Source organism: Sinocyclocheilus rhinocerous, unplaced genomic scaffold (genome assembly GCF_001515625.1).
Source record: "Sinocyclocheilus rhinocerous isolate Xijiao unplaced genomic scaffold, SAMN03320098_v1.1 scaffold1294, whole genome shotgun sequence".
NCBI classification, from domain to species: domain Eukaryota; kingdom Metazoa; phylum Chordata; class Actinopteri; order Cypriniformes; family Cyprinidae; genus Sinocyclocheilus; species Sinocyclocheilus rhinocerous.
Genome location: NW_015656157.1, coordinates 3,081,177 through 3,108,723, shown reverse-complemented (window position 1 = coordinate 3,108,723; position 27,547 = coordinate 3,081,177). Strand labels below are relative to the sequence as shown.

The 27,547-nt window shown below is 34.5% G+C and overlaps 1 protein-coding gene and 1 pseudogene across 1 annotated transcript in view; both read right to left on the bottom strand.

Moving 5' to 3' along the window:
* Positions 1-18,172, bottom strand: part of LOC107719623 (minor histocompatibility protein HA-1-like) — an 18,809-nt pseudogene extending 637 nt beyond the window's left edge.
* Positions 18,173-19,601: 1,429 nt separating this feature from the next.
* LOC107719622 (tight junction protein ZO-3-like) overlaps positions 19,602-27,547 on the bottom strand; it is an 18,530-nt gene continuing 10,584 nt past the window's right edge. The window contains exons 21-31 of the mRNA XM_016527103.1: positions 26,336-26,492; positions 26,146-26,254; positions 24,503-24,722; positions 24,179-24,378; positions 24,002-24,097; positions 23,821-23,897; positions 22,353-22,563; positions 22,138-22,238; positions 21,350-21,880; positions 20,303-20,349; positions 19,602-20,203 (exon numbers count right to left, since the gene is read on the bottom strand). Coding sequence (XP_016382589.1) covers positions 20,050-20,203; positions 20,303-20,349; positions 21,350-21,880; positions 22,138-22,238; positions 22,353-22,563; positions 23,821-23,897; positions 24,002-24,097; positions 24,179-24,378; positions 24,503-24,722; positions 26,146-26,254; positions 26,336-26,492 — 1,903 coding nt within the window. The 3' untranslated portion in view covers positions 19,602-20,049. The remainder of the gene's footprint in view (positions 20,204-20,302; positions 20,350-21,349; positions 21,881-22,137; positions 22,239-22,352; positions 22,564-23,820; positions 23,898-24,001; positions 24,098-24,178; positions 24,379-24,502; positions 24,723-26,145; positions 26,255-26,335; positions 26,493-27,547) is intronic.

Here is a 27,547-nt window from a genome sequence, read left to right as displayed (position 1 = left end):
TTACATATATACACACACACACATATACATATACACACATACATATATACACACATACATATATACACACACATTATATATACACATTTATATATAAAATTTTTAATAAAGTCAAATAAATGAAACTAAACACCTACTTAAAGGAGTATAAAAATACAATAAATTTCAAATATTTTAAAATAGTAATGCAAGTAAATATTCACAAATATAAAATTAACATGTACATTAATATGAAAGGCAGCTAATGAAAAAGGAGTATAAAAATGCATTTAAAATACTAATTTTATTGTATATGAATACATTTGTATATATATTAAAACATGAAAGGCAAATGAATGAAACTATTGAGTATTAAATACAAAATGTAAATTTTAAATTCAAATAATGGTGATATGTAAATAAATATATTTACAAATATTAAATTAATATGTACATTAATATGAAAGGCAAATAAATAAAATGAAAAACTAACTTAAATACAAAATGAGTTTCAAATATGATAAAATACTAAAATAATGGTGATATATTTAACTTAATTTTATATTTATATTAATACATTTATTTATATTAAATAAAATTCATATAAAAAGGCAAAAATAGTGAAAAACTAAATTACAATAAAAATACAGTATAAATGACAAAATGTACAATATTTTGAAATATTAAAATAATGGTGAAATGTATTAATATATTCATAAATATAAATTAATGTATTTTCAATTTAATATGAAAGGCTAATACAATATACACACATATATACTAACCTGCATGAGTAAAATTAATGTTGATATTTATATAAAATTTATATTAAATAAAAAACAAATTAATATGAATAAAAGTAAAATAAATAAAAAACAAATATAAAATAAATATTTAAAACAATTAAAATATCAAAAGATAAATAAAAAATATATATACACACAATGCATTTGAACAATGTAAACCAATAATATTAGGAATAGAAGTATGAAATGTTATACCATGGCCCTCTAATTTGTCTGATTCTGCAGCGTCGGGTTCATCTGTGACTCCTTGTTCATCATTTGAACAGTGTTCTTCATCAATGCTGCTTTCCTGCACAGACCAAATCATCACATTTGTTCTGCATTAGCGTTTTAACCAGTTGACCTCGCATTAAAACACATCACTTGCACAACATGAGAGATTCTGCCGATCACAAACCTGCTGTAGGGACTGTGTGCGGGGGGTGCTGGTGCTTGCCGGCCGACTGGAGTCCGAATGGAAAATGGAGGGATAAAACACAATGAGGGTCTCCACTATGCGGGCCTGGTACGGGTAATCCACCAGAGACGACAGAGACACCGTGGCCCCTGAGGGCCGGGGCCGCATCAGTGAGGGGCCAAACACGATGCCCAGATTGCTCGGGCTCATCTTATTGTCATCTTCCAGTTCTGCAATCCTGAAAATAGGGACATTAACCAAATAATCAGTGTTTAATAAAAACAGAGTTTGGCAAAGCAAGTCTATAAACCCTGAAACATGAGAGGAAGTCAATTCTATATTTTGCACCTTCTCAGGTGGCGCGCTATGTAGCGGAGAGTGGCGATGTTTTGTTTGGGCAGCTCTTTAAGGAGATTCTTAAGTCTGTCCACGAGGGCCAAGAGTTCAGGGTCCGTCTCAGGGCCGAGGTCCACCAGGTCGGGCCCTTTGCCCGTCTCGGCTCCCTCTGGACCCACTACAGCCAGGCTTTCCTTCGCCAGACCCATCAGACTGTTGTACAGACGGAAGGGCATGATGGGCTCTGGAAGCTGAGGAAAAACCAAACACACAAAATAAGGATGCAACAACTGACTGTGGTGAATGTATGATGAGGATATGAAAGCCACTGCTAACAATGAAGGCAACTTATTCATAGGGAACAGTTAAAGGATGTGTTCATCAAGAATGTAAGATGTTATAATATAACAAAAAATATATAATAATTATAAATATTTATATAATTATTTATAATTTTGGTGAATGCAAAAAAGGTATAATATTAATAATTATATGTATTAATAACTGAAAATGTAAATAAAATCCAGTATAACATACAAAATAAAAATACACTATTAAGCGGCTGTGTTATGAACATGCAAAACTCTATCGCACGCGTGCTACAGTGGTAAATTTATTCATCGCACAGACCAGGTTTTTCGTAGCACGTGCGACATATATGTCGCACTGTACAGCCCTGACTATTCTATAAATAATCAATTAGTTACATTGATTCTAAGTGTTAATAATATAATTTTAATATAAAGTACACCATTTTATTAATTATCAAAAAATGTTTTTAGTAAAATAATTATTATATTTATATTTTTAAATATAATATATCAAAAAATTAAATTATATTAATAAATTTGGGGAACCGAAAATGCAAATTCTGTTATATTTTCATACATTTTTATATGCTGCATTCGGTTATATTAAAAGTTGAGTACACTATTAGACTATTATTTAAATTTAGGATAACTCAATGCAAACTGTTATATTTTCATTAATATAATTAAATTTTCATATAATTGTACATAATATACAAAACCCAAAAATACCATTTCATGCAATATTATGTTCAATGATATTGCTAAATGTAGATAGCAGAAAAAAGTTAAATTTAAATTAATAAGTTTGTTATTTGGGTGAACCCTACAAATGCAAATTTGATAGGTTTTAATATAATCTATATATAAAAATAATTTATATTTATAATATAATTTAATAGAAACATTTATAAATTGAGTAATTGAGTAGTAGCAGTGTAAGCCAAAAATACTAATTGTTATTTTTAACAAATATTTTACTATACAAAAAATACAATATATACAAAATAAATTATATTATTAATAAATGAGTTACATTTGGGTGAACCAAAAATGCTAACTGTTAAATTGTCAATAATAATAATAATAATAATATTTTGTAATTTTTATATAATATACAAAACCAAAAAAAAAAGCAATTTCCACAATATTATATAAAATGATTTTGCATAAATGTAGTGGTGGCTCACCTGTCGCAGGTAGAGCTTCAGTACGTTACTGATGTCGTGTGGCGAGGACTGGGACAGCTCCACCAGCTCTTTGCCGTTCTCAAATGCCTGGCAAAGCTTCTCCACCCGCGTCTTCACCCCATTCACTCGATAAATACCCTGACAGCGAAGAGGACGATCAGAACCATCTTGCATTTCTATCTGCTGGATCTGACCAGACGCTTGCATACCTTCATCCTCAAAGCTCTTCTCTCGATCTCACCGATGCACTTCTTGATGATGAAGGGGATGCCGTCGGGACTGTTGCCGGACACCTGCGAGAAATCCTGCCCGAACAGCTGAAGGCGACCCTGGAGCTTCTTGTGGCCACACTGAATGGCCAAAGTCTCCAAGCAGCGTTTGTGACAGGCCAGGAAACACTGCCAAGAGCAAGTCACACTTGAAACAGCCTGCTTGATTTCAAACACAAGGCCAAAGCGCAGCCGATGTGACCTCACCTCCTCGCACTCGGCTCCCTGGAAATAAACGTAGCTGTCGCATTCTCTGCATTTGGACGGGGAGCGCAGTTTACGCAGTTTGTGCGTCTGAGCGGCTTTCGACAGCCCCACGTTCCGGAACGGCCCAGTGGGAACCACAATCTCAGACTCGATGCCATTTATGTCTGCAAAATATTGAACGGACAGTGAGAAACTAGATGACAGGCACAGATTAGAAAGGAAAACACTTGTGTATCATTTTAATCTCACTTGGCGTTTCAAAGGAAGTAACATTTGAGTCTTTCTCATCTGCGTCTTCGTTTGATGACATGGTTCCTGTAGACGACGTTCGGGCCATTTTACTTATGTCACCTACAAAATAAACAAAAATACAATATTATATATATTATTATAGTAAATGTTTACGTTTAATATATTTTAGTCATGGCAAGAAATTGTACCCGTGCTGGTAGTGGGGGATCCCAGGCCACTTCCTCCTCCCACACTGTCTGTGTCGCTCACTGTGGAGCCCCAGGATTTGTGGGTCATGTGACCTCGAGCTGACAATAAAAACAACAATTCAGAACCATTTGCATAACTATTTTAGATATTCAAACATACCCAAAAAACGAAACCAAACAAGCACCTCTTGAAAGCCCCGAACATCTATAAATAAAAACCTTCATACTGTACATATTTGACAAAACATTTAAAATATAAACAAATATCTTTTTTATTCGATTATATTTATAAATTATATTTAAATTTCCAGGAACAAATTTGTGTTATATTATCTTATCTAATCATTATATTAACTAATATTATCTAATATTTAATCAGAATTATGTATTAAAATAATTAAAACACAAATTATATATTACAATTTTGAATAATCTCATATATTAATATAATTAGATTTTAATAGAATATATAGAATTAATTTTAATTAAATTAATTGATTAATAAAACTTGAATGAATTTGACAAATTTAAATCCATCAATTAATTTAAGTTTCATATAACAGAACATAAAAAAGCCCTATTAAAATAATACATTTGTTATTTGGACCGCCAAAATTAATATAATCATAATCGCTTATATGTATTAATAATATTATTACATTTTAATATAATAAAGTATAATATAAAAAGGACATTCTTAGCTAATTGGGAAAAATGCTAATGGTTATATTTTTTATTAGTAATATAATTTAACTTTAATGAAATATAATACATAAAATTTACATTATATTATTAATAAATTTGTTAAATGCAAATTATTATATTTTGATCATTTTTATAGCATTCTATAATATTAAAATCGAATTAGATTTTAAATTAAATTGTTATTAAATTAGTTACATTTTGGTGCACCCAAAAATGCTAATTCAATTAATGATGTAATTTAATTTTAATTTGAAATGTATTTAAAATGTATACGTTTGTTAATTTAAATTTATTAGTAAATTAGTAACATTTGGCAAACGTTTTTTTTTTTATTATTAACAAATTATTTTTGATAGATGTGCATTTTTTTGGGTTCACACAAACATAACTACTTAATTAAATGTTTATATATTGCATTCTATAATAAGTAGAACAGAAATCATTGCACATACCTCTCTTCTGTTCATCTTTCTGAGAGGCGCTCGTATCTCCCGTTTCTCCCGCGGTGGGCGGAGCTTCAGCACTGCTATGAGCATCAGCGTTAGCGCTGTCGGAACGAGCTCTGGCTGACGGCCTGAATTCAAGACAACACCTTACTGTAATATTCACAGCCACTTCCATGACATGCTGTACTTTGAGTGTGTGTGTCTGAAAGCAAAAGGAGTGTTTCTTACTGGCTGGAGGAGGCAGAGTAGGCCTCAAACTCATAATGGGTCTCGGGCTCTTCGCTCATCTGAAGGTCTTTGACGTGCGTGGCGTACTGCTGTCCCGGGTCGTACAGTTTACTGCTCTCACACAGCGTCTGATAGTGCACCGGCAGCGCTACCGTCTGCATGTGCATGATCTGGTAGTAGGAAATGGTGGCCTGGAAAGTGTTTCACAAGGTTAAAACGGCTCAAACTGGATCTGGATTTGTAGTTTTCTTGGTGTTTTTTCAGCATTTATTTGATCCTATTAATCCAAGTAATGCATGACTGGGTCTTTGCCCAAATATACAAATACTACTACTGAAAAACACAGCTTTAAGAAGTCTCATGTATAACATTTAGCTCAACAAATTTCTTGATCAGAGTTTAAAATTAACTTTATGCCTTGAGAAAATTGGCTAGCCATAAATATTTCTTACCAGCCATATTTACTATATTAAGGAAATATTTAAAACACAGTATCTTAAAATATTCTCTTAAAATATACAATTTGCTCTATTTTACAATATTTTTGTCAATACAATGCTTTCAAAAATGCCTTTGAATATATTTGCGGTCCATGTTAATATAGCAAATATAAGTTTCAAAATACAGAAGTATAGAAGCTGCATTTTGAAATAATTGTAAAAAAATATATTTGCTGTATTTTGCCATATTTCCTCAATATAATGCTTTGAAAATATTCTTAAAAATATTTGCTGCATTTAAAAAAGGTCCTTAAATATATGTCCATGTTATAAAAAAATTTTTTTTTTTAAAAGTATATCTTAATATTATATTTGCTGTATTTTGAAATATTGTCTTTAATATATTTTCTATATTTAAATATTTCCAATATATTTGCTGTATTTTGAAATATTTCCCTATATATTTGCTGTATTTTATAATATGCACTTCAACTGATTATTGTGACAATCATGTGTGAAATACCCTTTGTAATAAAAAACAAAACAAAACAAAAACACCACAACAAACATCACAACACAACAAACCAAAACAAAACATCAAGACCTATTGTGATGTTGCTCCTCAACTTCATTTGTGAAATGTTTTTTAATGAAGACCTAAAGTTAAAAGACTAATAAGAAAATGAATAAAATCTAGCAAAATCTAGAAATGAATATTTATCTAGCGAGTGTGAACTCCTTGTGAGTGTTACCGAGCGGATGGTCTGGTCGCTCTGTTTGATGACCTCTTGGATCTGCCGCAGGACGGTGACCTTCATGTGCTCCAGCTCCTGGTGTTGTGTGATGGCATCTGCGATACACGTCCGGTACGTGGCCTCGGCCTCCTCAGCCTGAGAGAAGCGGACAAACACAACCTGCTAAAACACTGAACATCTGTCCCTGCAAAACTCTTCCTACAGTGTCTTAAGTGGCATAAGAGAGATGCATTGTGGGAGTGCCGAGTCTGACCTTGTTGCGGGCCTCTTCCTCCAGCCGTTTCTTCTTGTCTACGGTTTTGGTGGCAGAACTGCCGCCCTCCTCCATTTTTTAATACACATTTCAACTTATTCTTATTGTGATTATGATAGTATTATTATACATTTGATTTTGTTAGTACAACTAATAGAACTTTAAAGTTTCTTGCAGAATATATTTAACAAATAATAGTATTGTATTTTTAATAACAATATTTTATCATCATTTAACTTGCATTAAAATAAGTTATTACTATTTTATAAATTTAATTGTTGTTTCTGATGATAAAAATTAAATTAACTTTAAAAGGTTTATCGCAGAACATAATTGACAAAATAATATATTATATTTTTAACAATAAATTATTTAATGTACATTAATTATAATAACTTATTCTTATTGTGATTATTAAAGTATTATTATAAATTGTATTGTTGCTAATAATAATAATAAATACATTTAATTTACGTTGATAACTTGTTACTGTAATTTTTATAGTATTAATGTTATTGTTAATAATAATAATAATAATAATAATTATTATTATTATTATTATAAATTGTATGTTTGTTGCTAATAACAACAACAACATTTAATTTACATTAATCATAATAACTTATTATTGTTAACAATAATTCTTCTTCTTAGTATTATTATTAAGAGGAGGACAAAAGGTGGACATGTTGGTGTTGTACCATGATGAAGGTCTGGTTCTGCAGGGTGGAGGCCGCCTGCTGCATCCCAGCGCTCTGCTCCAGGTCCTGCTCCAGAGCCAGAGAGTAGATGGAGAAGAAGGGCATGTGTGGCTGATGGACACAAAGAGAGACGGATGAGGAAGGGAGCAAACCAATCCTGAAGACTTTGAGCGAGGTCAGTTCTCACCTGTGTGATGGTCTGTTTACAAGTCTGATAGATCCTTTGTACGCCCTTGGAGAACTCCAGCTCTTTACATACATTAATGACAAGAAGCAAATTAAGTAAATTAAGTAGCTACAGAACGTGGCTCAACCAGTCAGAATTTAGAATCAGAACTATACGTTTTATCCAAAACTACACACTTTATTTCAATCTCTCATATAACACTTCAAAACTCAATTTCAATCAAGCCATCATATCACTAAAGCCACACGCGATTCATCCTACCTAGCGCAAGCCTCCTCTCAACGTAGCTGATCAGATCCTTCATGTATTTGGAGATGGTTTTAGCGTACGTCAGAGCCGAGTCCACACCTCCTTCACTGCGCTGCAGGATAATGTCCACCTCTTCAGCGCTCATCACTGCCAGCGTGCATAGGAATACAATCATGTTTCACTTTAGAAAAAATACATTTGTAATACCAACCATAAAAAGATACAATTATTTGTTTGTTTTGCAGGAAACTTGAGATCTGTTAATAATAATAATAATAATAATAATAATATCCATTTATTTATTTAATGCATGCATGTATAAGAGATCTTTACAAAATCTCCTGCAGAACATACATTTAAAATTATGAATAATTTTATTTAGTATATTACTACTACTACTACACTACTACTAATAATAAATTAATTATTCTTTAAAAACTAAATTTTTAATGTGTGTTTAATTACATGTTCTGCAGGACACCAAGTTTGTGTATGTATGTATTTATTTAAACAACTTAATAAATTATATTAAAATAAATGCATACAATTATTATTCATAATTTTAAATGTGTTCTGCAGGACATTTTGTAAAGATCTCAAATAAATAAATATTTTATTATATTATTATTATTATTAGTTCTCTTAAAATGTTCTGTAGAACACTTCTATAAATAATTTTAAATGTTCTGCACAAGACTTTATTTGAATAACGTAGCACCAGAATTATAATCAGCTCAAATAAATAAAAATAATTATAATTTATAAAAATGTATATAAAATTTAAATCAAAATGATATTGAATATATAAAATTATATCTTAAAAAAAAACTAAAACAACTCTCTGTATCTATATCAGTGCATTCCTACTTGCTTTTCTGTATTTCTGAATTTGTCAAAATGTACCCAGCTCAGATGAATCACTCCGTGTGTGTAAAGAATCATGACCCGAGAGGTTCTCCATAGACTGAACATTCAAAGAGAATAAACACAAATATTTATATATCTCACATTGTCTCACATATACAACATACACATCTGTCACACGTGTTCCATGCGAGTCTTATTTCACGAGGACAACTGCGTCACAGAGCAGTGACACTAATCACAGAACAGCACTTTCAGGAAGTCAAACCCCTGCTGCCAACATCCGCTCTGAACAGAGACTGACACACACTTACCCTGCTCTTCTCAGAGGGCAACACCGACAACAGTGTGCTGCTGTCCACCTCCCCCATCAGCAGCTCCGACACACTGACAAAACACACAAACAAACGCCGTTTATACACTAAAAACATCTGAACAACTAACTGCAGCAAATGATCAGATGCCAGTGGAAGTGTTTGATTCACAACTTCCTCTTTGCTCAGTTCTTGCCACAGAAACAGTCCCATTGCACTGGTGCATGATTTCATGTTTTGGTCACAGGACATGAATTCAAGACATGAACAAGACTCATGAACGTTTGAGCAACATTTTACGCTGCCATTCAAAGGTCTATCGCAACGAATATGACGATTCTGAAAACTTGAACTGAAAACAACAGCAGTACTACATGAGAGATGATAATGATCAGCTCGAACTCAGAAACAGATCCTTGGTTTGGGGCTGTTAGCATAAGAGAGCAGAAGCCACAAATCAACTTCCTGTTATTTCTGTAGAGCTACGATTCATGTCAATGATCTAACAGAGCATTTCGAGAGCGATGATTTCATAAATGCACACAAAGCACGCCGTATGGCACTGCAGTCCTGTGTATGCTTAATTTAGACTGGTAAAAATGTAATTAAACAAAAGAAACAAACAAATCAATAAACAGAAAAAACAAAAGGAACCAAGTGCTATTTCCCATTGAATTAATTGAATAATAATATAAGTGCAATAAAAATGAATTAATAAAATAGTTCTGTTAACTCAAGGGGAAATTGGAAATTATTTTTTAAAAATAATTTAAATGTATATAAATAAATACATTCCAAAAGAATGTATTTCCCCTGAATGATTCGAAAAGGAAAATAAATAAAATAAATAAAAGGAGCAATGTGCCATTTCCCCTTGAATGAATTGAAGAGACAGATAAATTATATAAATTAAAAAAATAGTGAGGTCATGTGACAACAATCTTGCATACTACTTTATTTTAAATATATATATATATATATATATATAAATAAATAAATAAATAAATAAATAAAGGAGCAATGTGCCATATATATAAAACCCCTTTTTTTTATTAACACCATTAGCAGTTTGATCAAATAAATAATTCAAAAGAAGAAATGCTAAAAAACTTTTGGGGTGAAATTACTTTCATTTTCATTTCTTTCTATTTACATTCACTTACTTGAAATAGAAAATCAAGTCGAGCACACTGCATTGTGGGATACAGAATTCAATCAATACACTATTGCTCTCTGGTTATATACTGCACATTTTGGTAAATGTACCATGTAATCCAGTTAATCCATTCATACAGCAAAGTAGAGCACAGTATGCATACTGCAAAATATGTAAGCCTGTTTGCATCTCAGAGTAAACAATAAAGGCAATTGTGATAAAGTTTGCAATTGCAAGAAACAAAGTCGCTATTATGAGACACAGGCACAACTCCTTTTTTTCTGAGGCATACTCAGAAAGCCATACTCTCCATACTCACTTGCTGCTAAAGGCTACAGCGATGGTCTCGATGGCCTTCTCAAAATCTTTCTTGTCTGCTTCATTGCACACTTCATAGTGGTATCCTGAAGTCAAAAATAAAACAAATTATGTTGGTAAATAGCTTAAAATGACAACAGAAATGCATTACTGCTGTAAAATGACTGTAAATGGCTGCTCTGACCTTTGACCTGCGAGATGAGTTTGCCGGCCGCGGTGAGCGTCTCCACCGTGTTGAGGAGAGGGTACATGCTGATGACCTGCCGCAGGATGCGCAGAACCTCCCCCAAAAACTCATGGGCCAGCGGACGCCGATTCTCCTGTTTGTCTGCAAAAAAAAAAAAAAACCAAACAAAAAAAAACAACATCATTATCAGACTCTTATCAGCTGAAAATGAACATCTAGATTACAGCCACACAAGCAGTTTTCATTTCAGACTTCTGATTTAACTTTGTGCCAAATAATGAATAACATTCTTCACACTACGTTATCAAATATGCAAACCTATTATTAAATATCTGGCTCATAGTTTACACCATAAGCAAATTACAAAATGCCACAAAGTAAAAAAAATGATAAATGAAGTTAACCAACTAACATTATACATACCCTTTTGGTTCCTGTACCCAATATTTAAAAAATTTACAAATGCAATAGAAATATCGGTATCGGCAAGTACCAAAAATAAAAGTATCGGTATCGGGCGAGTACTGGAAAAAGTGGTATCGGTGCATCCCTAGAAAATATATAAATAAACAAAAAACTACAACACATACATTAACAAATAAAATGTCATTAACAAATAATTAAATGAATGAGTAAATCTAAAAAAAGAAAATAAATAAATAAAAATAAATAAAATAAAAAATAAAAAATAAAATTGTTACCTGGGTCATATTTCACCCCACATAGATGCAAACAAACAAATAAAAATAATTAAAATCAATCATAAATAAAACACATGAACACAAATAAACAGTACATAAACTAGCAAATAAAATACATAAAGCAAACAAACCCCAAAATAAGATAAATCAAAACACAATTAGAATGCATATACAAATGAGTAAGTGTTATGTTCATTTGTTCAGTTTTGTTCAATAAATAAGCAATTAAACAAACAAAAACAAAGAAATAAAAGAGCAAAATAAATTAACAAATAATAATTAACAGGCGTCACTTTGTCATTTCTCAACATTTTTCTTTTGGTTATGGGGCACAATATGACCTGGATATTTCTTTGTGTCGGTCATGCTGAGAAATATCTACAGTGATCCTAAAAGAGTCAAGATGATGCAAGACAGGCCGTTTGTTCACACTGTTGCAGTGCTTTCTCGTCTGCTGTGACACGTCTACAAGCCACTTCCTCCTGTCACAGCTCTTAACTGTAACTCTTCAAGCAAAAAACACCTACAACTGTTACTTGCTGATTTGTTTCTTTGTTCTGTCGAAGCTACCTGACTTGTACAGTAATGGGAAGCACGAACAACAGGCTTTATTCAATCAGAGAATGTAGGATATTTGTGTTAAATAAATAAATAAATAAATAAAACCATTCTAGTGAAGACAAAAGCTTGGTGGAAAATGCGGCATGGGTCAACCACTAAAACCAAGGCCATATATATTTGCAATAATACGGCAAAATCACTGAAAGCTGTATACTAAATATTTTTTCAGTGAGTTAAAAGTAGTTCCACCAATAATTATTACTATGATGATTTGTTTTTACTATTATTTATTTGATTGACAATTACCAAGTACCATTGTAATCATTTACTAGCATAGTATAGAAGTCAGCAAAAAAAAATTAAAAAAAGATATATATATATATATATAAAGAATACATCAAACTTAATGATCAGGAAAATGATCAGCTTAATACACACTAAATATTTCCAGAATATCACTTAAATACTTTTAGCTTTAATACAATAAAATAAAAATTGCATAAAATAAAAAATAAATAAAAATAAATAATTTAGCAGAAGCAAAATGCAAATGGGTTCCAAAACAAGAAATATAGAGCAGCCTTTATATTTCACGAAAGAGTTGCTTCACATGAGGTTGTCATATTTGAGGGTCTTTGCCACCAAAAAGTTTAAAAACACCTGCAACAGTCTCTCAGAGTACCGCGGTATTACCATCATCCCTGTATCACGGCACCATTACAGTGCTTTTTATAAGGATCCTCTTGCGGAAAAGATCAAGAGAAAACTATATCAGAAAACTCCGATATAATAACCGATTTCATTATTTATGGGTAAGACTATAGGCTTGATGCTGAATGACGTTGCTTGACGAGTCCTGAGAGCAGAAGGGGTGTTTTCTGAGAGAACCATTTCCTGCGCCAGTGTGGTGCACCACAGGAACTCAGCCTCACTGCAGATACAGGAAGAATATGGCCTATTGAGCAAACTCAGCCCCGCCCCTTCTCTGCTCCACGATCACATGATCCTCAGCGGAAGGTGATGTTTGCGGCAGGACGTGCAAATAGTCATGTGGCAGATAAGTAGTGAGCGCTGTTGTGCGTTTCTAACTTGAAAATAAGTACCATGAAACGTTTTGATCCATGTCAACTACACTGTAAAAATTGATTGCAATTTTAATGGTAAAAGACTAAACATTCTATAGTAAAGACCTGTTGATTGGTTAATGGTAATTTCCCTTACTACATACAGTGAAAAACTAGTAAATCTAATGGAATTTTAAAGTAAAATACTGACATTCCCAAAATTTCCTGTGAAACTGTGATGGTTTTTCATTCAAATAATGAAGTTTGTCGTGTCTATATAGGTGTTTGTTCATTTTTGTTTCAGTTTGTTATTTTAGTACATCATGTTAAACTAAATGAAACTGCTGAGGAAACTAGCTAAATTTTTTTTTTTTTTTTACATTTTATTTTCAGTTACCATTTATTTTATTTCAAGAAATTTTAGTTTTAATTTTAGTTTACTATTATAACCCTGTTTGTGATGATGGTTGCGAATACATTTTAAATGTACAAAACACATTTTAGTAGCCTGGTAGATTAATATTATATTACTTAACGAGATACAAGTTTTGTTTTACTGTAAATTTAAGTTCAATTCGTAAAACCTAAAATGTTTCTACCACTTTTTTTACGGTAAAGTTCTGGCAATCACAGCTGCTGGTTTATTCCATAAATTTCACAGATGTTTTCTCCAAGAAAACCATTATCTTACCTTCAAGCACTACATCTTTCAGTTTCTCCACCGCTTTGGCAAACCGCTCCACTATGCGTAGCAATGGCGGGATGTCTTCCACCTCGATAGCAATTGTAGTCTCGGGCGTCTCCGGCGAGGGACTCTGGGCGATGACGGATTTTCCCGCACCCTTACTGAAGACCCAAGACTGGATCGGGAAGCCCGCTGCACTTGGATTTCGACTCAGGGAAGTCGGCCGTTTTAGGGTGCCCATTGGGGACGGGCAGCCCACCAACTTAGTGTGCTGGGCCAAAGGGGTACCTGGACAGGAAGACGGGACATCTAGGACAGGGGGAGACAGATTGGAGGATGTGTGGGACGAAGAGGTGACAGAATCGACTGCATCTTTCCGAGGCTGTTCTTGAAGAGCAGAGAGCTGTATGATAAAGCAAACAAGGATATGGTGTGGGCAAACTGATAATCATGGCACACAAATTTTAAGGTAGAAAGTTTTGCGGATAGAGCACGAGATGTGTGACCGACTACAATAGACGGCTGTTAGTAAACAGAACTTCTTTCACAAGAGCAATTGTGTAATCGTGGCCTACTTCCTGTCACACCCCGAAGAGCTGATGCCATGCTAACTGGCCCCGCTGAGGCCTAAAAACACTCCCACGCGAGTAAACATGAATATAAAGCAAAGTTACCGAAAATCCCATCAATTATGACTCATTTCTGCCTCATTTTAGTCAACAAACGACTGAACAAATGGTGAAATATGATACGCAAACCTGTAAGTGTTAACAGGGTGATATCTCAAAATCCAGGTCACTTTTAAAGAAGATTCATTTAAAAATAATTTTATTTATTTTTTTACTTTTTTCCTCTCTCTCATTCATATATATATATAAAACTTTTCCCCTATATGTTATTTTTACATATAATTAATTTAAATAAAAATTATGAAAACTAAATTGACAACTCGTCATAATACTTGGAATATTACAATAATATTTCAATAAGACATTTTAAAGTTTAAATATACATTTAACGTTTTGCAGTTCACTTTGATCTAATTCATTTTTAGAAGAACAAATATTCCTTGTAGACTTTCAATATGAGGTCCTAAGATAACATGTATAATAGTTTTACAACTGGTTAACACCACTTGACAAAAACGGTAAATGCTTATCAGTACGCATATCATACACAAATGCATATTTTAAACAGTAAGATACAAATATTTACTACTTTTAATAGGTATATTGACAAAAAAGTACTTTTTAAATACAACCCACCTGTTTGATATATATATATATATAAAGAATACATCAAACTTAATGATCAGGAAAATGATCAGCTTAATACACACTAAATATTTCCAGAATATCACTTAAATACTTTTAGCTTTAATACAATAAAATAAAAAATAAAATATATATTGCATAAAATAAATAAAAAATAAAAATAAATAATTTAGCAGAAGCAAAATGCAAATGGGTTCCAAAACAAGAAATATAGAGCAGCCTTTATATTTCACGAAAGAGTTGCTTCACATGAGGTTGTCATATTTGAGGGTCTTTGCCACCAAAAAGTTTAAAAACACCTGCAACAGTCTCTCAGAGTACCGCGGTATTACCATCATCCCTGTATCACGGCACCATTACAGTGCTTTTTATAAGGATCCTCTTGCGGAAAAGATCAAGAGAAAACTATATCAGAAAACTCCGATATAATAACCGATTTCATTATTTATGGGTAAGACTATAGGCTTGATGCTGAATGACGTTGCTTGACGAGTCCTGAGAGCAGAAGGGGTGTTTTCTGAGAGAACCATTTCCTGCGCCAGTGTGGTGCACCACAGGAACTCAGCCTCACTGCAGATACAGGAAGAATATGGCCTATTGAGCAAACTCAGCCCCGCCCCTTCTCTGCTCCACGATCACATGATCCTCAGCGGAAGGTGATGTTTGCGGCAGGACGTGCAAATAGTCATGTGGCAGATAAGTAGTGAGCGCTGTTGTGCGTTTCTAACTTGAAAATAAGTACCATGAAACGTTTTGATCCATGTCAACTACACTGTAAAAATTGATTGCAATTTTAATGGTAAAAGACTAAACATTCTATAGTAAAGACCTGTTGATTGGTTAATGGTAATTTCCCTTACTACATACAGTGAAAAACTAGTAAATCTAATGGAATTTTAAAGTAAAATACTGACATTCCCAAAATTTCCTGTGAAACTGTGATGGTTTTTCATTCAAATAATGAAGTTTGTCGTTTTTATTAGTTTTTTTACGTGTCTATATAGGTGTTTGTTCATTTTTGTTTCAGTTTGTTATTTTAGTACATCATGTTAAACTAAATGAAACTGCTGAGGAAACTAGCTAAATTTTTTTTTTTTTTTACATTTTATTTTCAGTTACCATTTATTTTATTTCAAGAAATTTTAGTTTTAATTTTAGTTTACTATTATAACCCTGTTTGTGATGATGGTTGCGAATACATTTTAAATGTACAAAACACATTTTAGTAGCCTGGTAGATTAATATTATATTACTTAACGAGATACAAGTTTTGTTTTACTGTAAATTTAAGTTCAATTCGTAAAACCTAAAATGTTTCTACCACTTTTTTTACGGTAAAGTTCTGGCAATCACAGCTGCTGGTTTATTCCATAAATTTCACAGATGTTTTCTCCAAGAAAACCATTATCTTACCTTCAAGCACTACATCTTTCAGTTTCTCCACCGCTTTGGCAAACCGCTCCACTATGCGTAGCAATGGCGGGATGTCTTCCACCTCGATAGCAATTGTAGTCTCGGGCGTCTCCGGCGAGGGACTCTGGGCGATGACGGATTTTCCCGCACCCTTACTGAAGACCCAAGACTGGATCGGGAAGCCCGCTGCACTTGGATTTCGACTCAGGGAAGTCGGCCGTTTTAGGGTGCCCATTGGGGACGGGCAGCCCACCAACTTAGTGTGCTGGGCCAAAGGGGTACCTGGACAGGAAGACGGGACATCTAGGACAGGGGGAGACAGATTGGAGGATGTGTGGGACGAAGAGGTGACAGAATCGACTGCATCTTTCCGAGGCTGTTCTTGAAGAGCAGAGAGCTGTATGATAAAGCAAACAAGGATATGGTGTGGGCAAACTGATAATCATGGCACACAAATTTTAAGGTAGAAAGTTTTGCGGATAGAGCACGAGATGTGTGACCGACTACAATAGACGGCTGTTAGTAAACAGAACTTCTTTCACAAGAGCAATTGTGTAACCCTGGCCTACTTCCTGTCACACCCCGTAGAGTTGATGCCACACTAACTGGCCTCGCTGAGGCCTAAAAACCCTCCTGTGCAAGTGAACTTGAACATAAGGCCAAGTTACAGAAAATCTCATCAATTATAACCAATTTCTGCCTCATTTTAGACAACGAACGGATGGTGAAATATGATGCACTACACAAACCAATAAGTACACATTGATATCACAAAATTCAGTTCACTTTTAAAAAGAGAATTCATTCTAAAATAAAATAAAAAAATAATAATAATAAATCAATAAATAAATATATACATAAATAGGCTTTTTTTTATACATAATTAAAAATAAAATAAAAATTGTAAAAATTAAATTGAAAAAAAAAAACCTTATTATACTTATTGGAATACTACAATAATACACGTATATAGAAATTTTTAAGTTTAAATCTATACATTTCAACGTTTTGCAGTTCACTTTGATATAATTAATTTTTAGAAGAACACATATTCCTTGTAGACTCAATTTATATGAGGTCCTAAGACATGTATAATAGTTTTAAAACTGGCTACACCACTGGTTGACTTGTCAACCGTGTACGAATACTCACAAAAACTATAAATGCTATTAGTAGCCTACACATAATACACATATGCATATTTTAAACCGTAACATACAAAAATTTACTAGGCTACTTAAAATATGCATATTGACAAAAGTACTTTTTAAATACAACCCACCTGCTTGAGCCAGACGTTGGGTCTATTTGGTAAGATGTCCAATTTAGTTTTGCTGCTTGACTTTTTCACTCTCTGACTAGTCGCGTAAGGACTGTAGCTTTTGCTACTTGATCCACCACGCTTCAACATTTCCAGCTACGGTGCGTTAAAAATCAACTTTCGACACGGTTATCCATCATCTCTCATCATTTTAATGCAATAGATGCCATTAAACTTTAAAAAGTACCTGGAAGTAAAGTAACTAAGTCTAGAGAAAATCCTGACAAAAAAAAAAAAAGTTCAAAATAAGGCAAAACCTGAACTTCATGCACCTTGCTGCGCCATACCACACTAAGGAAGTTTAGTCCGTCCTTTTCTGTTTTTAGACAACACAACGGTCTAAATAATCACCTTGAATTCTACATTTGTGTTTGGAGACTAATATTCGTAAATATTTCAGCAACGTCGAAAACATGAGCGCGAGAGTGAAATGTCAATCAAATTGATTGGCAGGAGGAAAAGTCGAGAGATGCTGTGCGACTTACTGATGGAGAGTTGAGAGGAGATGGGCTGCTTCCTGTTCGGCTCTTCTTTGACATCGAGTGCGTCTTTATCAGTTCCCTTGTCCTTTTAGAGAACATTTTAAGCTTTAGGTGTTTACATCCGACGCGTATTTTTTGTAATTTACGATATAACCCCCCAGCCCACCCCCCGGCTCCCCATTTCAAAGCGCTGATGCGAGGTTTACACACTCCGAGCTCGGGCTTGTGTCTCACACCTCTAATATGATCGCACATTGACTGAATCTACTGACACTCATCAGAACAGTCTGAGGCGCATCCGCTTTTGAGTTTTTTTCTCTCTCTGTCCTTTTGACAAGTGAAACTGCGTTGCCTTGTAGAAACATGAGGGCTGGATAACATCATGCATGCTCGTTGGGACTTTTAAAACGACGTTTACGCAATGAGTTATATCATTTGAACACAAAAATAAGCTTTCGCCAACTGCCTCGCACGTTGTTGTTAATGTCTGTCACCTGCTGTTTAATTAAATATTAAAACACCGCCCACTTTCATGACAAAGCAGGTCTTAAAATCTTTTTGTTTGACAAAACATGATTTTAACTACACTTTTATTTCTAGATTTAAATATCAGTTAAGGTAATATCGTATGTCTTGAAAAATCAGAGCATAGCAGTCTTCAGGATGCAAATAAATAGAAAACCAATGGCAAAATGCAATGACATTTTCCCCATTGGTTAGATTTAGAATGGTGACAATTTCAACGTTTAACTTTACATGTCTTAAAAAAAAAATAAAAATAAATAAATAATCATAATAATAATAATCAGTCTTCAGGATGCAAATAAATAGAAAACCAATGGCAAAATGCAATGACATTTTCCCCATTGGTTAGATTTAGAATGGTGACAATTTCAACGTTTAACTTTACATTTCTTAAAAAAAAAAAAAAAATAATCATAATAATAATAATATTTTATATATATATATATTTATAGGAAATTCCCTAGGAGTGCGTCTCAATCTGCTCCCTAGCACCCTAGGTAGTGACTCAGTATATAGTGTACACAAATTTGGGCACTGGTAAGGCCCCTTGTGCGATTTATGAATATAAATATGGATGTGACGTATTTTCCAGTAAGGGAACATACATAGCGGGCATCGATTCTCCCTTGTTTTTGGGAATTTGGGGACTTTATTTTTTTTTTAGGGAAAGAACATTCCATTTCACTAAAAAGGATTTTGTTTGAGACAAAAAGTCCCTGTTCAATGCCCTGGGAGAAAGGGGAATGTTAAAGCAACTATACAAGTTATTATTGTTGCAATTCCATTTGCTTCCAATAGGACTTCACTTTCTAAGCAGTCTGAGGTGAATTAAGGACAGAAGACTGTGGAGAAGACTTAATACAGTTAGTAGCAAGATGAATTTCAATACACTCTCTAACATTAATAATCATGTGAGCTTAAACGCTTTGTTAAATTTATTTCAAAATACAAAAACAACAATTAAAAGAATATTTATCAAGTTACTGAAGAGGGTAAAGCATACCCAAATTGTCTTTATTACAAATGGCGATATTTATTTTTTATATAATCCTGAGAAAGATCTCAGCACATCCATTAAAACTACGAAACCCACAAAAGGAAGCAATTCCGGTCACAAATCTTCAAAATCGATCCAAGATTAAAGTCATCTATCACAAGTCCATAAGGACACTGCATAAAAAACACTGGAAATAAAAAAAAATATTTCCAGTTTGATTGTGTAAATGTACATGTCCACACTAGAGACATGAGAGGTCCATGTGCCTGATGTCAGTATGATCCATGTATATTACAGCTCTGTGGCAGGTCCCCATTCAATGTCATCAGTTTCGTCATCGTCGACACCAAAATCATCATTATTATCTCTGTCGTCTTCATCGCTGTCACTATTACTTCCTCTTATCTGCGTTCTCCGCATTTGCATGGCTTCGTGATGTGCCAATCTAAAAGAAAAGATTTATAAATAGATTTCATAAGGAAAAATTAATTCATTTAGTACTTTATCTGGAACTAAACTTGACAGACCATGCAAAAATACTTACACTATAAATGAAGGGGAGGGTTTCCTTTCTGGTTCTGCCATGCGAGCCTGAAACAGTAAAACATGTGATGATCAATAGCTCCATCAAGTATTTCAAACATATTCAATATTGAATGCATCCAAATGGCTTAACATGACTTAGTCAAGTAGAGCGTGTTCCTGGATCAACATCCTTGTTGGTCTTGGAACAACTTCACTATCAACCAATCAGATTTTAGGGTCAGGTTAACAGTTACCTCTGAGATTAATGATGTGAAGAACAGGGTTTTTTTTTGGTGAAGGGTATGGTAAGGTAAGGGTAAGGGAAAGGGGTTGGTCTCTGTTGGTCCTAATATGTATTTCAATCCAGGAACTACACTACATGACTTTTAAAATCTGAACAGAATTTAAAACACTGGGCATCATACACAAACCGACTTTGTAATGGTCACAGAGGAAAAACTGGCCGTCATACACTAAACGACTGAGGATCACACACTACCAGACTTTTAAGTTATTCCATTCACAACAAACTCAGGCAGAAATGTGCGCCTTGTTGCTAGGAGACGCATAACAAATGAAAACAATGTGTGTTCTAAAATCGGCTGAAAATATCAAACATGTTTGATGTCCTCAGACTGGATGGAATCAAAGTCTGAAGCTAAAGTATTTGGCCCAAGCGTTCAAATGGCTGTGAAGGCCACCAATATGTGTAGAACCTTTGATTACCTGATGGGACACACTTACAACATAGTGTTGTAAAATTGCAATTACTTAAACTTCTACTACTAGTAACTTTTGGTATTTTTCAGACATGGGACAGTCTTGTGCACTTCCTGGCATGCTCTCAAGTGGCCAAGACTGCAAGTGTGGGTATTAGAAAAGGTCCTTTGTCGGCCCTACAAAGGATGTAGATCCAGGAACCTGTCCTACTTGACTTAATAATGTCGTGTTACTCAAATTTTAATTAAGGTGGATTCATCAACTAATCAGATTTTAGGGTCAAGGTTAGGGTTACCTTGCAATTAGTGGAGTGGTCAGTGGCATGGGTATTAGGTATATATGGTACCTGTTGAAGTTTCTCCTCTATGGCTGACAGTGGAGGGGTCTCTGATTGGACTTCTTTGGGATCTGGTGCCCTGAAGTTGGGCGGAACATCGGAAGGTGCTGGTGGTGCAGCCATGTCACCGGTGCTGAAGTCTGAATCCGTGAAACTCCGCTGTGAGGGGACGTCGTCTTGTTGTTGGGGACTGTCAGGGAAAAGGCGTGGAGATCGGGGCTCTGGAACGTGGAGGATGGGAGGTATTTCCCCGGGAGGTAGGGTGTTCTCGGGCTCTTCCTCCAGGTATGGCTCTGGGTCATAGGAAGGTTCAGGACTTTGATTGTGCCCAGTGGCGGGCTCAGAGGAGCGAGCCAGTGCAGTGCCACGGTTTCTGGCGATGCCTACAGAGGGTTCATCCAGGTCCTCGTTGTCTGTGTAGGCTTCACCATCCGTAATGGCCTCACCATCGGTGTCCTCATAGTCGCTGGCACCACTGAGGTAGTCAGAGTTGTTTGCACGGCTGAATGCGTCAAGGTCTTCATCACCGCCTCCCTCCAACTGGACATACACAGAGTACATATTAACCAACTCAAGTATGAAATGCAGGCTCTGAACCAATTCTACATTCACATCTCAGAGATTTGATTTAGAGTTCTTGGGTTTTGGTTATGTCACAACAATCAAGTTGGAGCTTTCATAAAGTTTTGAGTTCAACAAAGACAAATAAGGTTTTAAAGTTGAAAACTTATAATTACGTTAATACTACATGACATGAGTGTACCATTTAGTACCATAATTCTCTCTAGAGTTCTTACCGCAACTTCAGAAACCCAGACCGGTTTAGATTGCTGCTGCCGAATCTGGTCTTTCAAAACATCATACCACATGTTTGTATTAGGCTGAAGATCAATGCGTGCTGTGAAGGGAACCAAAAAACCAGAGATTGCCTTTCGGAGTACATTAAAACTTTCTGAAAGTATCTTCAAAAAAGATTCAAACAGGAAATTCAAGACAGGCTTAAAAGGTTTACCGCAAAATAGATGGCTATAGTGTTTCCTCAGCTTTAAGGCCTGAGCGTATAGGCGACGAGAGCTCTTGTTGGAGCCTGGCATGTATTTTTGCCTCATTGCCTTCACGTCTTTCCGACTATGAGGATCCAAGAAGAACACCATGGGATGGTACTGGATATAATTCAATCTTTCTACAGCCGTGGGTGTAATGTCCAGTAAGGGATGCTTTTCCTGCAAGTGAAAACAAGTTACAAGTGTTTGGTTTAGGACAGTGTTTCTCAACTGGTGGGTTGCGATGTGTATAGTTAAAGAAACAACATCAACAACAAAAAACGTAATTCTAAATGTTCTTCTGATGCGAGACTTTTATTTTGGAAGACATGCGTGAAAGCTGTTGACACTTGTCAGATGCATTTTTAGTAAAGAGTGCCTGAGAAAAACATGCTGGCCCATACATTATCTGCGGTCAGATGAGATGTTGTCAGGCTTAAATGTCAGTGTCATTATTCTATCGTTATTTTCATAACTTGTTAGTCTTTCACCTCAGAAAAACGAACTATCCTGCCCTGTCAGACATTATACTGTGCTCATAGCGTGCACTCTTCAATTGCACATGCAAATGTGACGGCGCGCTGTATATCACTACACTAAAGCGCAAAAGAAACTACGAGCATGCATTATGTGAAATAAAAGTAAAGTACCAATAAATCACACAACTGGTACTTTGTGTGTTAACAGGGAATGATTTATATGAAGGTATGATATTCATTCTATTCAGGAGCAGTTTCCATGTTTCATTCACAGTTCATGTTAGTATTGTGTATTCACCATGGTAATGGTTTTTTCCATAACCCAAAAATGCCATGTTATTTTCACTTTGTGTTATTTTGTATGTTTAAATGACTGTGGTGGCTAAAACCATGTTAACTGTATTAACACAAACTAGTTTGGGACTGCTATTTAATAGCCTTACCTTATAGGCTGTTTATTCATCAATATAGTCATATTCTTACAATTTAAAGGCAGAGTAAGTGATTTCTGGTAGCCAATGTTGATATCTGAAATCACCAAAACAAACACGCCCCTACCCCAAAAGGGTCTTGCCCCTATTTTGATAGCTCCGCCCCACATATACGTACGCAACCCAGGCAACGATTAGTTCTGTGAAACAAAGCAAAACCAATGTTACACCGTGTCTACGGACGTGAGCGGCGCGGCGCAACAAATCCCCGACAGAAAACTGCTGCCGGGTTCTATTATGACGTGCTGACACAAATTTCAAATGGTTTTGAGGTAAGGGGGGGGGGTACTTGTGTGTGTGTGTGTGTGTGTGTGTGTGTGTGTCAATTATTTTTGTGAAATAAATTTGGTTGTGGCTTGATGACCATGGGAAATTGTGGGTCCCGTGGCCAAACCAGTTGGGATCCACAATTAGGACATGCTGGTTTATATTGACAGCATTACTCTGTATGATAATAAAAAGTTTACCTGCTCTGCTATTCTCCTCACTGTGTCTAGTTTGATGACACTGGATGAACTATCACTTCCACTCCTGGATACCATTTCTATAAACCAATAAAACAGGGATATTAAATATTTGAAAGTGAATAAACTTCAGTAGAAATGTTAAGAATTATTGATCTCAAAACCTATATTTAATTTTTCATACCTGCAACTTCAAATTCATCTGGCAACTCTCGGGCCAGCTTCTCATTTGCAATGTCGTTCAGAGGACCCAAAATGACGATAGGACGTTTGAAATTGGCTGCAAATGAGCAAGCATACATGTGTTACAACCAAAGACTCTGTCAGAAATATTGGTCTTTAAAAAAAAAACTACACTAACCCTCTTTCAGAACGACTTTCTCATATGCTGGAAATTTGCCTTGAATTGTCAACTGTAGGAGGTCATCGCGCGTTCTTCTGGCATTCTTTTTGGCCCCTCTGAGACCCCGTAACTTCCAGAACTCGGCCCTGGGGCCAGAGGCCTGGCGTTCGGCTGCACTAATTCTCTGTGCCTGCTCTAAATTGGCCAAAGTTTCAGCCCTGAGATAGAGAAGAGAATCAGACACCTAGAGTACAAGTAGGAACTATAATGCAACATACTTAACAATCATCCAAACTTACCACAGCTATGGAAGGAAGACTTAAAACTACTACTTTAACATACTTGGTCTGGTTAGGAATGGTGCCTTTGTCCAGCTCGTGTAGATCATTGCCCATGCGCACAGCTAGCCAGGTTCCCAGCTTCCCGCGGTGCATGGTGTCCACCACCCTGAACACCTCGCCTCTGGTGAAGCTCAAGCCAACACTGCTCTCAGCCACGTGGTCGAAGTGTGTACGGATATAGAAAGAATCACCGAGGCTGGACTTCAAAATCTTCTTGTAGACTAAGATATCAAGAGCGGAAATTAATTCAGAAATGTTATTTGTAACCCATTTTACTTCCCCAATGCATTTCCTTTGGAAAACCGAGAAGAATCATTCACAGTACGACAAGGAATCTATAGTCTACTTAGTATTATAAAAACTACATTGGGTCGATTTTAATGTCATGGTGAAATCCTAATCCTAATTCGGAGACACAAAGGCACTCACTGTTCATTTTGTTCTGAGTCCGGATATCGATGCGCTCCCCAGCGTGGATGTTCATGAGATACATGGCTGCTTCCTCTCTGGTGAGGTGATTAAAGTCCACGCCGTTCACCTACCAAAATAACAGTCTTGAAGCATGGCACAGCTGAAAGGTTTGATCATGTACGACATGTACGTGATTCTTTGGTCCTACCTCCAGTATCTGATCACCCTCTTGCATGCCTTGCATCTGGGCTGGACTGTTGGGCTGGACACCACCAACAAAGATGCCAACATCATTTCCTCCCACCAACCTCAACCCAACGCTGCCCTCCTTCACAAAGCTGACATGGTTCTGGTCTGAGCTGTATCTGATATGGAGAATGAATATAAAAATAATAATAATAATAATAATAATAAAGATACATAATTTTGATTAAATATAATAAAAAAGAATATTATTAAATAAATACATATAAAGTATTTATACAGTATTGTTCTGCCTTTAATTTATGCTTATTTAAATATAAATATATAAAAAACAAAATATAATAAATTAAATACAAATTAATTATTTATACATCATGATTTTATTTGGTGTAGTCATTAATTTATGCATTTTTTTATTAATTATATTTATTAAAAAATTCAAAATATTATAAATTAAATATAAATATTTTTACGTCGTAGTATTAGTTGTCCTCGATTTTATATATAAATGTAAAAAAAAACAAAAAAATTATAAATTAAATATAAATAAAGTATTTACACATAGTAATATTTGTTTTACTGTTTTCATTTATGATTTTTTAAAATAATTATTTAACAAAAATATTAAATATAAATATGTATACACCATAAATTTATTTATGCTTATTTACAATATAATAAAATATATAAAACATTCATCTATAATTTATTAGCGGTGCATAGTGTCCACCACTCTGAACACCTCGCCTCTGGTGAAGCTCAAGCCAATACTGCTCTCAGCCATGTGGTCAAAGTGTGTACGGATGTAGAAAGAGTCACCAAGGCTGGACTTCAAAATCTTCTTATAGACTAAGATGTTAAGATTAATTTGGATCTGTTATTCGTAACCCATTTTACTTTCCCAATGGGTTTATGTTCACAATAAGACAAGGAACCTATTGTCTATTTAGTATTATAAAAACTAAATTGGGTCAATTTTGATTTCATGTTGACTTCTTAATCCTAATAAGGAGACACAAAGGCACTCACGGTCCATTTTGTTCTGAGTCCGGATATCGATGCGCTCCCCAGCGTGGATGTTCATGAGATACATGGCTGCTTCCTCTCTGGTGAAGTGATTAAAGTCCACGCCGTTCACCTACCAAAATAACAGTCTTGAAGCATGGCACAGCTGAAAGGTTTGATCATGTACGACATGTACGTGATTCTTTGGTCCTACCTCCAGTATCTGATCACCCTCTTGCATGCCTTGCATCTGGGCTGGACTGTTGGGCTGGACACCACCAACAAAGATGCCAACATCATTTCCTCCCACCAACCTCAACCCAACGCTGCCCTCCTTCACAAAGCTGACATGGTTCTGGTCTGAGCTGTATCTGATATGGAGAATGAATATAAAAATAATAATAATAATAATAATAATAAAGATACATAATTTTGATTAAATATAATAAAAAAGAATATTATTAAATAAATACATATAAAGTATTTATACAGTATTGTTCTGCCTTTAATTTATGCTTATTTAAATATAAATATATAAAAAACAAAATATAATAAATTAAATACAAATTAATTATTTATACATCATGATTTTATTTGGTGTAGTCATTAATTTATGCATTTTTTTATTAATTATATTTATTAAAAAATTCAAAATATTATAAATTAAATATAAATATTTTTACGTCGTAGTATTAGTTGTCCTCGATTTTATATATAAATGTAAAAAAAAACAAAAAAATTATAAATTAAATATAAATAAAGTATTTACACATAGTAATATTTGTTTTACTGTTTTCATTTATGATTTTTTAAAATAATTATTTAACAAAAATATTAAATATAAATATGTATACACCATAAATTTATTTATGCTTATTTACAATATAATAAAATATATAAAACATTCATCTATAATTTATTATATTTACTATATATTATAAGTATTAATAAGGTATTTATACATCATTGTAATAATTATTGTAGTGCCTTTAATTTATGCTTATTTGTCCTTTTATCTTGAACTGTAGTTAAAAAAAAAATCGTACAAAATGGCCTTTTCTTTATGCATAATATTTAGGGATGCACCGATACCACTTTTTCCAGTACTCGCCCGATACGATACTTTTATTTTTGGTACTTGCCGATACCGAGTACCGATACCGATATTTTCATTGCATTTGTACATTTTTAAAATATTGGGTACAGAAACCAAAAGAGTATGTATAATGTTAGTTGGTTAACTTCATTTATCAAATAGATACAGTCAAACCAAAATTTATTCAGACACCTTCAACATTTCTCACATTATCACAGTTTATTCGCTATAGTTTAGAAAATGGTAATAAAATATGACAAAAACTCATATAATGCACAAACACTCAAGCAAGCAAAACGCGCAACGCGTGCACGTATTTGTACTGATGCA